This window comes from Gopherus evgoodei, chromosome 10 (genome assembly GCF_007399415.2).
Source record: "Gopherus evgoodei ecotype Sinaloan lineage chromosome 10, rGopEvg1_v1.p, whole genome shotgun sequence".
NCBI classification, from domain to species: Eukaryota; Metazoa; Chordata; order Testudines; family Testudinidae; genus Gopherus; species Gopherus evgoodei.
The window spans coordinates 27466558-27480444 of NC_044331.1; the positions used below are offsets into that span (position 1 = coordinate 27466558).

The 13887-nt window shown below is 40.9% G+C and overlaps 1 protein-coding gene across 1 annotated transcript in view; it reads left to right on the plus strand.

Annotated features, from left to right (window-relative positions):
- The window catches only part of AQP9 (aquaporin 9), a 45329-nt gene extending 31844 nt beyond the window's left edge, over positions 1-13485 (plus strand). The window contains exons 4-6 of the mRNA XM_030578233.1: positions 1040-1158; positions 3607-3824; positions 12084-13485. Coding sequence (XP_030434093.1) covers positions 1040-1158; positions 3607-3824; positions 12084-12333 — 587 coding nt within the window. The 3' untranslated portion in view covers positions 12334-13485. The remainder of the gene's footprint in view (positions 1-1039; positions 1159-3606; positions 3825-12083) is intronic.
- The last annotated feature ends 402 nt before the right edge of the window (positions 13486-13887 follow it).

Sequence of the window (13887 nt, forward strand, 5' to 3'; positions counted from 1 at the left end):
TTGAAAGACCTTAAAGAGACCTGCCTTTCACAAGGTGGGTGCTTAGCACATCCTGATAATCAGGTCCCTATAAAGTGTCTCAGGTTTAGCACCCAAGAATCGATCACAAGTCACTTTACAAAATCTTGGCCATAATGAAGACCAATGCTAGAAGTGGTAATACCTTACGTACAGATAAAAAGATGAGAGAACTAACCATGTTCTGTCTGCTATTTGGAAGAAAAAGTAGGTTGGATGGCTAGGAAAATGAGAGTCATTTCTTTTAGGCTTTAGCCCTTCTTTTAGGAGGACTACAATTTGGAAAAGAAATGTAACTCTGAAGACTTTGGGAAACAGTAAATTAGATAGAGAAATTAAGGGTAATAAGGCACCAACTCCCATGCCACCAAGCAGGTCCTTCCAGGGAGCTGAACTCTTTGGCTGGGGAATGGCAACATTTGAGAGAAGTGATTCCCTTTCTCCAGGCAGGCAGACGTTTGGGTATCAGAAGAAATGTCTGGCAGTTGGTTGAAGTAAAGCCCTCACACAGAGCAGGGAATGCAAGCTCTTTGGGGCCAGAGATCTCTCAGAAATGTTCCTTTACCACAGCAAGGGACTGTATAATGTAATGTAATGCAAAAAGTAATGTGGCATTATTCCCTGGCTGCTGGTGACCTGAATGGTTTTACAACAGTAAAATCAGAATGCTGCTGAAATCTGATACCTGAAGATGTCATGTCAGGTCTAGAAACATTTTGCAGAACAATATAAATGTGTTCAAGACCAGGACACTTTTCCAAGCACTGGTCTGGGGCAAGCAATGAGAAAGAAGGAACACATGAGCCTGGATTTGAAACATGGACCATAAGAGACAAGAGGTGCACTGCAGTGCCTGAATGCACAAGAGCAGAAATGAGACATGGAGGAGGTGGTTTTATCATTCCTCGGCCATAAATAAAACAGGATCCAATAGCTTCCAAATGAGAATGTGATGTGCAATTCCCACTGTATGTAATGTTGATAAGTAAGCATAACCAGGCAATGGATATGTTTTCTGTAGATGCATTCATGAACTACAGTGGTGGAGAGCTTATAGTTACAGGATCTAATGCAACCGCACATATTTTTGCAACTTATCCAGCTCCACATCTGTCCCTGATAAGTGGATTTGCAGATCAAGTAAGTACCCAGAGAAAAACAAAAAAAACAAAAAAAATTTAGTCTTGTTACATTTGTTGTTTTGACTGTAGAAACAAAATGTTGAAAAACATTAAATTGGCCAATTAAAAAAAACTATTAAAAATCTAACAACTATGGCCAAGTTTATCATTTTGGTCACTCCTTGTTATGCATTATAGTAATGACAAGATATTACTGCTTGTAGAGAGAAAATTTCATTCAGATTGCAAGCAAAACTCTTTAAAATTGCTCTTTCCAGCAGTGAGAGCCATGTTAAACCCCAGATAATAGCTATTCTTATCTGCACAGTCTTTGGAGTTCTTCTATTATTTTATGTTTGTCAATGTATTGAGCCAGATCTTCAGCTGATGCAAATCAGCACTGCTCCACTGTCTCCAGAAGAGAACACCAATTTATACCTGCTGGGGTTCTGGCCCAGTAGGTACATGTATGTTATCCCTGGCTAAATAGCAGTTTACTCCTAGAACCGCAATCATTTATTTGTTACCTTTAACTTCCTCATAGATGCCTCTTCACTGCACCCTGCTCCGCACACATTTTTTATGATTAAAGAAAAATTGAGAAGATCTACCACAACTTCTACCTTTCTCCTTCCCTTCCAAAACCTTCACTTTCTCCTCGTTCAATGACAGCGTGGTTTCTTACCTACTGTCTGCCTCTAATCCCTCTGTTTGCCTTCTCCAGCACTGTGGAAAAATAGCATGTGATTATCTATGTAAAGACTAGAACTGTCAAAAGGATAGAAATTGCATTAGGTGAAGGATTTTGAGACTTTAAAAACATGGCTTCATTTCAAATCTGAACAAAACCTGAACATTTCAAAATTCTCTGCAAAAGAATTTTTAAAAAACTGTAGTGTATTGATCAATATTTTGCAACAAAGTAATTTTTTATTTTATATTAAAAACATGATATACCAAAAAAATTGAAAATGAAAAGTCATTTCAAAGCAAAAAAATAAAATAAAAAAATTTCATTCCAAAAACGTCAACATTGAATGTTTCAACACTGTCAGAACTCCCCCCCTTCTTCCACCCCTCACACAGGTTTCTCTCCAAAATAAACTTTTAGGGAAATTGACTCAACTTTGCAAAGTATTTTGATTTTGTCAGAACTGTCTTTTCTGACAGAAAACTGTTTTGTCAAAGTTTCTCCATGCAGCTCTATTAAAAATTATGTCATAAGTCATATGCACAAAAGACCCAAATTAAGGTTGTACAGGCAATGAAAATTCCAGCATTTCCTAACTTTTGAGTGCTTAGCTTTATAAACTTATTGATCTTTAAATGTAGGTTTTGGATGTAATACCAAAATAAAGGTTCTCTCACTCTTTTTTTAAACTGTAAATTTAGGGGAATAAGCTGTATCAGCATGTCACCTTTATACTGGTATATAAAACTTACCACATTAGGAGTTGTACCAATTTAATGATATCGGTAAAAAAAAAAAAATCACACTCTTAACTGAAATAGCTAAATTACTACAAAAACCTGAGTGTAGATGAGTCCTCAGACATGGGGGACATCTCTCTCTCTCTCTCTCTCTCTCTATGCTCCACTCGTTCAAGCTTGTAAACAAATCTTGCCACTTCCTTCTCTACATTTCTAAGATTTGTCCTTTGCTTTCTGTTCAGACAGTCTCGTCCTTTGTGTCTATGTACGCACACACACTTTACATAAAGTTAACTAGAATCAAGCAGAGCTAGCTGTGACTGTATGAAGTACTCAGGGGGTGGGAAAGGTGATTTTTCTTCTTCAGAAGCATCCTAGACAGCAAGTAAAGCAACCCTGGATACATTTCCATGTAAGCACACTGGGCTGAATAATGGCAGTTTTGCCTGTACACAGTCTGCGGGATTAAGCCCATCATAAGCAAATGATTCTGTAGCAACATTTTTAATGTGCATGGATGCTGTGTTTAAATACAGGTTTCAGAGTAGCAGCCGTGTTAGTTGACTATCAAAATGTGCAACAGGGACTGCTGAGCAAAGCAGAAATATGAAGCAATTAGGTTTGTGCTGGCAAAATTATTGCATAAAGGAATGTGATCTGCCAGGTACCAACAGCTTCAGTTTACATTGCATTTCTCTGTTTGCATTTTTCAGTATTTTTATATCTATTATTGCTTGGGCACCTTTCTATTATGTGTTTGCAAATGATGAACATTTGGGTGGAGTTGGATTTTTTTATTTTGGATGCTTATTACTAATAGGGGACAAACCAGACCATATTCCTAACACCTTGAACTTCAGGGACAGTAGGATTGCAACTGGGCTGCTCTGTCATCTCTCCGTAATGGGATGAATTTGATCATCAAATCCAAACTTCATCAAATTTTGGAGAAGTTCAGATTCTGATCCAGATGGCCCCCTCTCTATTTAGAGCTTATGTGTGTATTTATTCAATATATTTTCTTTTCATTGGACAGGTGATTTCAACAGCTCTTCTTGTTCTGGTTGTCTTTGCTATTTTTGACACCAAAAATTTGGGTGTACCAAAGGGCTTGGAACCAATTGCAGTTGGACTTCTAATCCTTCTGCTCACTTGTTCCTTGGGAATGAACAGTGGCTGTGCCATGAACCCAGCCAGGGACCTAAGCCCAAGGATTTTCACAGCTATAGCAGGATGGGGTTTCGAAGTATTCACGTAAGTAATTCTTGCATCAGTGGGATGTGAATATACCCCTGTTAAGTGTTGCTCTGCTGAAAGATTAAGACCCTGATCAAGCCTGGTACTTCAGCACATACCATATTCACTGGCGTATGAAATAGTTCCAGTGAAATCTAGTCATGTACTTGAAGTTTGACACGTGATAAAGTAAGTACTGTGCCTTAATGAGGATTTTTAGCACATCCAGAAAATAAAACTTGCATTTCCTCAAATATCAGGTACAGTTTCAGACAGACTCTCCCAAAATATTATGGGGTCTCTGATAACACTGAAAATACCATAAAGGAAATGCTTTCTTCTCCCACAACAGTTTTCATGAAGAACAAAAACTGCTGCAGAAAGTCAGCAATTAGTGCAGTGATAGGTGCACTAAAAGCCAGAGATAGATTAGACAAGATGGGTGAGGTAATATCTTTTCATTGGACCAACTTCTGGTGGTGAAAGAGACGAGTCTGAGCTTACACAGCGCTCTTCTTCAGGTCTGGGAAAGGTAAGAAGAGCGCTGTGTAAGCTCGGAAGCTTGTCTCTTTCACAGAAGTTGGTCCAATAACAGATATTACCTCTCCCACCTTATCTTGTTAATATCCTGTGACCCACCTGGCCACAATAATCTGAAAACAACATAAATAGAGCAGGTTGACTTGGACTACTATTTTGAGAGTTGAATGCAGGTAATTGCAGAAATCTGAAAAATCTAAAGGCCTGATTTTTAGGCTGTGTGATACCTCCTTAGTGTTTGTATTTCAGCATGCACTCTCAAATCCCTGGTTCACACAAACTGAGCTGGCTAGGCACACAGTTAGCCACGTGCATATACCAAAAGCAAAGCTCACCCACCTGTATCCAGTTGTATCCAGGTGCTGCTTTGTACATACACAAACAGCACTGTTTTCAAACCTTTCTTCAGGAGGAGGCTCCTCTGGTTGGTTAGTTTTGTATTGCTAATTATTTACAAGTAGGAATCCCAAGTGCTCAACACAACTACTTAAAGCCCCTAGATATCTACAAGATAAATATCCACAGCCCCTAATATTCCATACAAAGACATTTAATACTACTATGCAACTCTTACATAGCACGTTTTTCCATCCATAGATCTCTAAGCATTTATAAAAGAGGTCACTAGCATTACCCCATTTTCCATACGGGAAACTGAGGCACAGAGTGCCTGGGAAGTGACTTGCCCAGAGTCACCCAACAGGCCAGTGGCAGAGCTGGAAATCCATTCCAGGTCTCCTGAGTTCCAGGGCAGTGCTCTATCCATTAGACAACACTGCCTTATTAAAAAAATGGAGCACATGCAGTGTAAGATTTCATATTCAGGGAAAAAAACTTTCATTATAAATAGGCAATTTTGCTGGAGAAGGTTGGGAAGCCCTGTCATGCAGTAATCTAATCACTGATTCTCTAGGAACTCCCCTCTCCTTGTATGAGGTGTCATACACATTTCTATTTTAAAATCTACAGGAAAACAGAAGTAAATGCATTTGTTACCTGTTTCAGATCATTTCTGTTAGTTTTGCTTGGGATTTATAGTAAGGTGGGAAATATGTCCACACCGTAAGGACCATATTGAGCATTTAAAAGGGAGAGCATAGAATGTATTGCAGTAGATCTCTGAAACCATGAGAAAAAATAATCTGAACAGTCCTAGAGACATACAAATGAAGTAGGACAGCTTCCTCTCTACAGCTTTACCCTACAGCTGTAACTGGGGAGCCAGTTACAACACGCTTGTTCCCTTACCCATTTACAACATAGTTCCAAGTTGGAGTACAGAAGGTTAAATGGAGTGTTACATAACTGGGCTGAAACTTAGGTACAGTATGTTGGTTGCAGAATACGGGTAAGGTCTTGCATATGCTAAAGTCTGAATAATATTGTAAGCAGATCAGTGGCAGGATTTCTCTAATCACTGTGGACAGCTTTGGTTTTGCCTAACCCATGTTAGAATTGTGTTGTCAAACCATTCTGTATACTTCAGAAGGGGACAGAGAAGGTTGTCTGTAGTACAGTTCGGATAACTTACTCAAACAAGTAGGTCCTATTGAAGGCTACTGTATCAATGGAAAGCCAAAGTTTTCAAGGTTTAGCCACCTGAACAGGGCAATAATGCTAGAGCCTCCTAAAAGCCATACTTAAACATGGTTTCCACTAACAGTTCTGGTTACAGTGAGGAAAAAAAAAGCCAGAGATTCAGGTACAAATGCTTGACCTTGCAGTTGATTAGCTGCCGGGTTAACAAAATGTGAAGAGGTGATGAGGGACATTGCTACAGATGAATATTTTACTACAGTATCTGAAACTATCTAGCAGCAGTGGAATTTCCGCCCCTCCCCCCCATGTTTATCATACCTTCCTTTTTAACCAGGGCCCACGATGATTCCGAAAGGCTAGGTAAGCACTGACTAGCAGACTGAAAGTTCTGCATGAGCTGTGCAACCAGTACTGTTCCTTTCAATATTACATTTGCAGTGTATTTAGACTCCCCTGAAACTGCCTTTGAATTCCTTTAGAGAGACAAGGTGGGTGTGGCAATATCTTTTATTGGACCAAATTCTGTTGGTACAAGAGACAAGCTTTCAAGCCACACTGAGCCCTTCTTCAGATCAGAATTCCTTTATCTGATTTAAAATGTGTTGGGGATTTTTTAGTTATATTATATAGTAATAGTGCCCTCTGGCGGCTAGCTCCAAGAGATCAGTCCTAATATTTCCATACTGAAGCTTCAGGGGTTTATCGGCTATCAGCTTCTCCTATTTAAAAGTTATAGATAGCATTCAGATATCTACCATCTACACACATCTCTGCTGACATGCCTAGTTTGAGTGACGCAAACAGCATTAACTAAACCAACTTCTGTTCTAGAGAAGTCCAAAAGAACTACATAAGGTCTTGTGTACAGTGAGATTTTGTGCATCATTTTGCATTTGTTTTAAAATGTGAAGGAGCTTCCAGAAATTCCCGGAATTTAAACTGTTTGAATTCTCTGAAAAATCAAATCAGAATTATTCTAACTTCAATATCCTACTTCAAAAGGTGAGAGATGTGTCAGAAGGTGCATTAATAGCCTTACATACATTCGACAAAGTGGGTATTCACCCACGAAAACTCATGCTCCAATACGTCAGTTAGTCTATAATGCCACAGGACTCTTTGCTGCTCTTAATAGCCTTAGGTTCTCTGTGCATGTACCTTCAACTAGCCAGTTTCTCCTGTTGTTGGGAAACTTTCAAACAGCAACAGGGGAGAGGACAAGCATTTTTAAAACAAAGAAAATGTGACTGTAAAACAATCAAAATGGGCAAGGGGGCTTAAGCACTCTGTACAATGTTGAACTCTTTTTAAAATGACTAGATTTGAACCTGAGAGTTTCCCTTTAAAGTGTAACATACCGTAGTTAATTGCCGCTCATACGTGTAATGTTCTCTCTATGATGCAGCTGCCCCATGTTTAAAAATCTCCACAGGATTTTGTTTAATATATTTTATCCCATATAGTTGCAGCCCAGATTTTCTGATTAACCACACCCATTTTTTTTTAATTTGCAGTTCTATTACAGATGGGGGATACTGGACCAAATCCCTACTTATTTTACTTATGAGTAGGAAATCTACTTAAATCAGAGAAAAAAATCACATTTTTTGTGGGTTGGTCATGGCATAAATAGCAAATTTTGCAGATGTGTTACACCATGCATCATATCCACAAAATTTGCTATTTATGCCATGACCAACCCACAAAAAATGTGTGATTTCTCCACAGCCTCTCTCAAACTGGGGGCCCTGACCCAAAAGGAGGTTGCAAACCTTTTTTTTGAGGAGGGGGCATGGTATTGACACCCTTACTTCTCTGTTGTTGCTGGCAGCACCACTTCCTGAAGCTAGGCAGCACGAGTGCAGTGGCTGCTGTCCGAGTGCCAGCTCTGAAGGCAGCACTGCTGCCAGCAGCAGCAGAGAAGTAAGGTGGGCTGGCCACGGCGCTGCCTTCAGAGCTGGGTGCCTGACCAGCAGCTGCCACTCTGCCTTCAGAGCTGGGTGATCAGAGACCAGATTTCATAGTTGAAACCAGATTCTTCATCCATGACATGATTTTCTGCGAATTTGCTGGACCCCTACTTATGAGAGCTGTCCCAATGGGGCAGATTTTCTGCTGTGCACAGTTTTGGGTGTAGCAAAGTGAGGAGCTGTTACTGAGCTAATTACACCTCCCTGATTCTCTGCCCCAGCTCCCCAAAGGACCATGAACTAGCTGGGGATGACCAGAGTGCAGTGTACTTCAACCACTCCCACTCCCCCACCTATACCATGCTCCCTGAGCTGCAGATAAGAAAGCATAGGCATTGGCTTTGTCAGCTCTGCATCTACTGTGAATTCTTTCGTCCTGAGGGAATCACTAGCTGCAGCAAAGGAAACTACCTGCAAGCTCCCTTAGTTTTCAGTTGCATGAATACAGTGGGCAGAATGTGTCCCTTTAGTAGTAGTGGGAGAGAAAAGACTTTATTATCACAAAGACATAACTGGATGATTTCCTTCTGACCTGGCAGCACAGCTGAATGCTGGGCAACAGGAGAACTAAATGTGCATCAGTGGAGCTAAGGGACAGCACAAAGAGTACTTGCCTCTGGTTCAGGAGGAGCATAGAGGGTAATGGCAACTCATAACTCAAGCATGTCCTGATCTCAGTTTAGCTTTGCAATCAGCTGCAGGACATCTGCTCTTGCACTCTCCTAGCAGAAGGGAAAATGCCAGTTGTCCAGTGCAAGTAAGGGCCATAATTTAGAGAAGATAAAATAGGAAGCACTAGGGTCCCATCTTCACAGACTTTGTTTAGAACAGGGACACGCACACACATGCAAGACACACATGGAGTTTAGCATGTGTAGTGTGACACTGCACTCCATAATGTATTATGGAAATATGCTTATGAGTGTGAATATGATGTAACTGGAATATGCTTCATGCAAAAGGTCTCTTGTATCAATACAAATCATTACAAAGCTTATGATCTACTGAGTGTGTTCATCCTATTTGTTTGCATGTATTATTTCTATGTCTGGAGTTAGCAGAATATATAAATTTGTAATACTAATGTAAACATATTAAGTGGAAGCCATTAAGGGGGCTTCAGAATCAATGACCTGTAAATGGCTCTGTCTACTTGCAAACCTTTCTGTGTACATGTGGACCAGTCCTGGAAGAATGTAGGCTGGGGTCTCACAGAACAGGTCACCTGATACTGGAATCCGTCTTAAACCTGGTGCTTTTCCATTTAGAAGAAGGGGCGGGGACCCAGAGAGACAAAGGATTCCTACATTGGGCCAAAGCTATGAAAGGGGGTGGAGCAGGACAAGGAGAGGCCAGTCATGAGAAATCCCCTGTTTACCATCTGAAATGTCTGCTGGAACTAACAAGGACTGTACCAGGGGAAAGGATTGGGCCCAGACTAGGAAGGAGTCTAGTCTGTGAAAGAAGCTTATGAGAACATCTCTGAGTGTGAGAGATGACTTGTAATCACTTTCTTAATGTATTAGGCTTAGACATGTGTGTTTTTGCTTTATTTTGCTTGGTGACTTACTTTGTTCTGTCTGTTATTACTTGAAACCACTTAAATGCTACTTTTTATACTTAATAAAATCACTTTTGTTCATTAAAAAACACAGAGTAAGTGATTAATACCTGGGGGAGAAAACAGCTGTGCATATCTCTCTATTAGTGTTATAGAGGGCAGACAATTTAAGAATTTACCCTGTATAAGCTTTATACAGAGTAAAATGGATTTATTTGGGGTTTGGATCCCATTGGGAGCTGGGTGTCTGGGTGCTGGAGATAGGTACCAGCTGAACTGTTTTCCATTAAGTCTGCAGCTTTAGGGGCATGGACCATACTCTGAATCTGGGTTGCAGCAGGCTAGCGTGTCTGGATCAACAAGACACGGTTCTGGAGTCCCAAGCTGGCAGGGAAAACAAGCTCAGAGGTAATTTTAGCACATCAGGTGACAGTCCCAAGGGGATATCTGTGACCAAACCCATCATATGTAGATCAACAGAACAAAGACTACTGAGTACACCTTGTCCTCCCACTCCCTGACTGCCCCCCCTCAGAATTCCCTACCCATTAACCCCCCCGCTCCTTGTGCTCTGACCTATCCGCCCGGGACCCCACCCCCTAACCAAGCCTCCCCCCACAAAATCCCCTTTCAGAATGCAGCCCTGCGAACATGGACGGAGGACTCAGGAGGAGCAGGGGCAGCCATGCAGCCAGAGAGAAGCATCAGTTTCCCCTTCAAAGTGCCGCTTCTCTCCAGCCAGCTGCGTGGCGGCCGGATGCTCCTCCTGAGTCCTCCGGCCCATGTTCGCAGCACTCCCACCACCGGCACCTCCATCCCTGCTTGCCTGCCCCCGCAGTGCAGCCCCCCACGGGGGATGTCCGGAGTCAGCTATGCCGCTGCGCTGCCCAGCAGGAGCTTGCAGCCCAACCACCCAGAGAGCTGGTAGCATGGCGAGCTTAGGCTGTGGGGAAGGGGGGACAGCAGGGGAGGGGCCGGGGACTAGCTTTTCTGGCTGGGATCTCAAGGGACAGGACAGTCCCACAGGCTGTAGTTTGCCCACCTCTGCTCCAGCAAGATCTTAACAACTCCAGAGGAGAAACTCCAGACTATGGCATAAAGAATGAGTAAAAGAAGAATAATTTCATGAAATGGACATTGTGAAGACTGCAACAAATACCATTGTACTTGTACTGTGGCTAAACATAAATTCACTTCCACATAAAATTATGCTGTCATGCACATTCATATCATTTAAAATTTTGATTTGCCATTGTTTGTAGTAATCTCCTAGAATCATCTTCCAATAAAATCCTCACTCAAATTAATTTATCTTTTTGTATTTGGGGAAAATATGTTCCCTCTTTATTTCCAGTATGTGTTAAATGTACGTGACTCTTTTCTGCTTGAGAATAACATCTTCAATTGATATATCATGTTATTGAGCCAAAACAGCTCATTATACCAGCACAGCTGAGTATATCATCAGAGCTCTGGGATCAGTGCTCAGAATTAAACTACTGCTGCTGATACACACATAGCTATTACCTACCAGTCCCAGTTCCATTGAAATCAATGGCAAAATTTCCGTCGACTTCAATGGAACCAAAATTTCACCCTTAGATTCTACAAAACTTTCCATCAGAGAATTGCCATTATAAGAAGGTTCAGTTTCAGGCCTATAAAACTTGACAGTATCTTTTTTAACTATTACTGAAAAAAACTCATACCTTAAACAGATATAATAAACTGCGTTATGAAACTTGAATCTTGGCCACTCTAGTCAAGCATAATATACTTTACACTTTAGTATGTTAAACTATACCCTTCAAGACACACAAAATATACTTTACTTCTCGAGCAAAACATTGTATATTATGTGAATATAGGGCCTGATCCTGCAAATCGTTCCTCATATGAGCAGAAAAATTGAGACATACCTGTGCAATCATCACACTTGATGTTGCCAGCTGCCCATTAGTGTGTTCGTCATCTGACGATGTAGTGCAAAAAATGTGTTTCATATAATTTCACTACAAGCCAACAAATCCAAACTTTCCCAAATTCCCTGTCCCCTAAGGGTCTGGTAGTTAGGAGGCCTTATTTTCTAAAGAATATATACAGTACTCAGACCTAAGGCCCAGGGGGTTGTTAGCATATTTCAACCAGAGTGTGCACAGGAAAATAACAGTTGTCACCAATCTACAGAAACATTAGGTCAAAGTAAACATTTACCACAGTAAGGGCTTGGCTACTCTCGAAACTTCAGAGCGCTGCCGCGGGAGCGCTGCTGCAGCAGAGCTTTGAAGTGCGAGTGTGGTCGCGGCGCCAGCGCTGGGAGAGCTGCACGTACTCCACCTCCTCATGGGGATTAGCTTGCAGCGCTGGGAGCCGCGCTCCCAGCGCTGGGGCACTGTTTACACTGGCACTTTACAGCGCTGTATCTTGCAGCGCTCAGGGGGGTGTTTTTTTCACACCCTTGAGCGAGAAAGTTGCAGCGCTGTAAAGCACCAGTGTAGCCAAGGCCTAAAAGATATGGTACAAAAACCTCACTGTAATAGGCATTTTAGCTATAAGAAATATTGCAGTAAAGTCAATACCACTATACAGCATTTCTAACTTAGCTTCTAAACAACAGATCAGTATTAGCAACATAGTGAATAGTAATTCTGCTTTTCTTTCTTACAGGGCTGGAAATAACTGGTGGTGGGTTCCTACCATTGCACCTATGATGGGAGGAGTAATTGGAGCCTTTACCTATATTATTTTTATTGAAATTCACCATTCAGATACACATCTGGAAGAAGACACTGATATGTATGAGAAATATGAACTTTCCAATATGGAGAAAGAAGAAAATTTGCGATCAGCACCTTGTTCAGATTTAAAGCAGAATGACTATATAGGTCATTCTGCAAACACTGTGTGCCTCAATTAAAGTACACAGTTCATAATTTACATGACCTGCACAGAAAACAAGTCCAAAAAGGATTTCTTCCCCTGAAGGAAAGGCTGATTATTTCAAAATCTGGGACTTAAATTACTTACTTTCCTCAGGGAAAAAAATGCTGTTTTTTTTTCTGCGGTTTTCAGGTCAAGTTTTCTCCTAGATGAAATTGTAATGGGATGATACACTGATTTGCTAATTCAATCCATACAATCCATAAGTCAAGTAATCTAACTAACCACTAATGGATGAGGCACTGCGTCACAAAACTGCCTGCACAGAGACAGTTAAGTGGTCCAGTACTGCGTTACCATGTAAAGAAACAAATTCACTCATTACAGCCATATACTTAAAAAAGGTACGTGCTGAAAAGATTATGCTTTAGAAAAAACAATATCAGAATTGCCCAAAAGTTAATTGAAGTGGTTTGTACCTAATTTTGTATCTGGATATTAACTGGACAGCTGTGAAAGGATATGCAAGTGGTGAGGATTGATAGTAGATAACATGTTGACAAAAGGTAAGAAATCTCTGTCTTGAGCTCTAGTCCAAAAGACAATATTGATACTTCTGCTCAGGTTCTTCATAGCTATAATGCTCCAAGTAGGTTTTCAAACCAATCGATTAATCTTAATGGAATCTATTTAAAACCTAAACTAGATTATTCATCCAAATGTCTCTTGCTATGTTCTCTGGGTGAATTTCATCCTTGGGCAGAGGGCCAGCAGCACAAGGCTTGCGTCATGCAGACAAGTCCTATGCACTACTTAAGTTCATAAGAGGCCTTGTGTGGGCACTCTGCACAGGATGAATTTCATCCTCTAAAAGGGAGCAATTTTTGTTTTGGTGGCTTCAAGTCATCTCACAAAAACAGTCATTAACATTAGAAATAGATCCAAAGCCAGACCCCAGATTCAAACTGCACGGAGCTCTGAGATCCAGACTGAGTTCAAAGTCAGACAGGCTGTGAGGAGTGGGCTGTCTTTCTCTAATGAAGATGGTTAGATGTATTCTACTTCCACACTATTTAGTTTATGCTAGTCAGTATCATTATCAAGTCCTCTCTTTGAAAATCCAGTTTCCTGTTTTATCAATGTAAATGGAATGTGTCAAATTAGCTCAAAGCATTCTCTGATTTTTATATGGCTGTGATTGTGAATAAAGAGACTTCATGTTCAAAAGCTGTGTTTTAAAGCTCTGGTTATCAACTCTATTCACTCATTTTAGGGTATTATTGTTCCCTATTTAACCTCAATCCATCCTCAAAACCCACAACATTTTCTCCAAAGTATCTACACTGGGGAGTGCAGAACTGTTTTTATGGCCAGCCACTCCAACAATTGAAAAAAATGGTTTGGGGAATAATGGGGTCAGAAGCCTTCTCCCATTTTCCAGAGGGCAGGTCTGTTACTCCCCCTCCTTGACATAATATGCCAGTAAAAATTTAGAGGCCCAGCACATGGCTGCAAAAAGTTAGAAAATCATCTGGTCAGACAAAAGCTTTATTTGAATTTGCATTGTTGACTGGACATTGACGATACCATT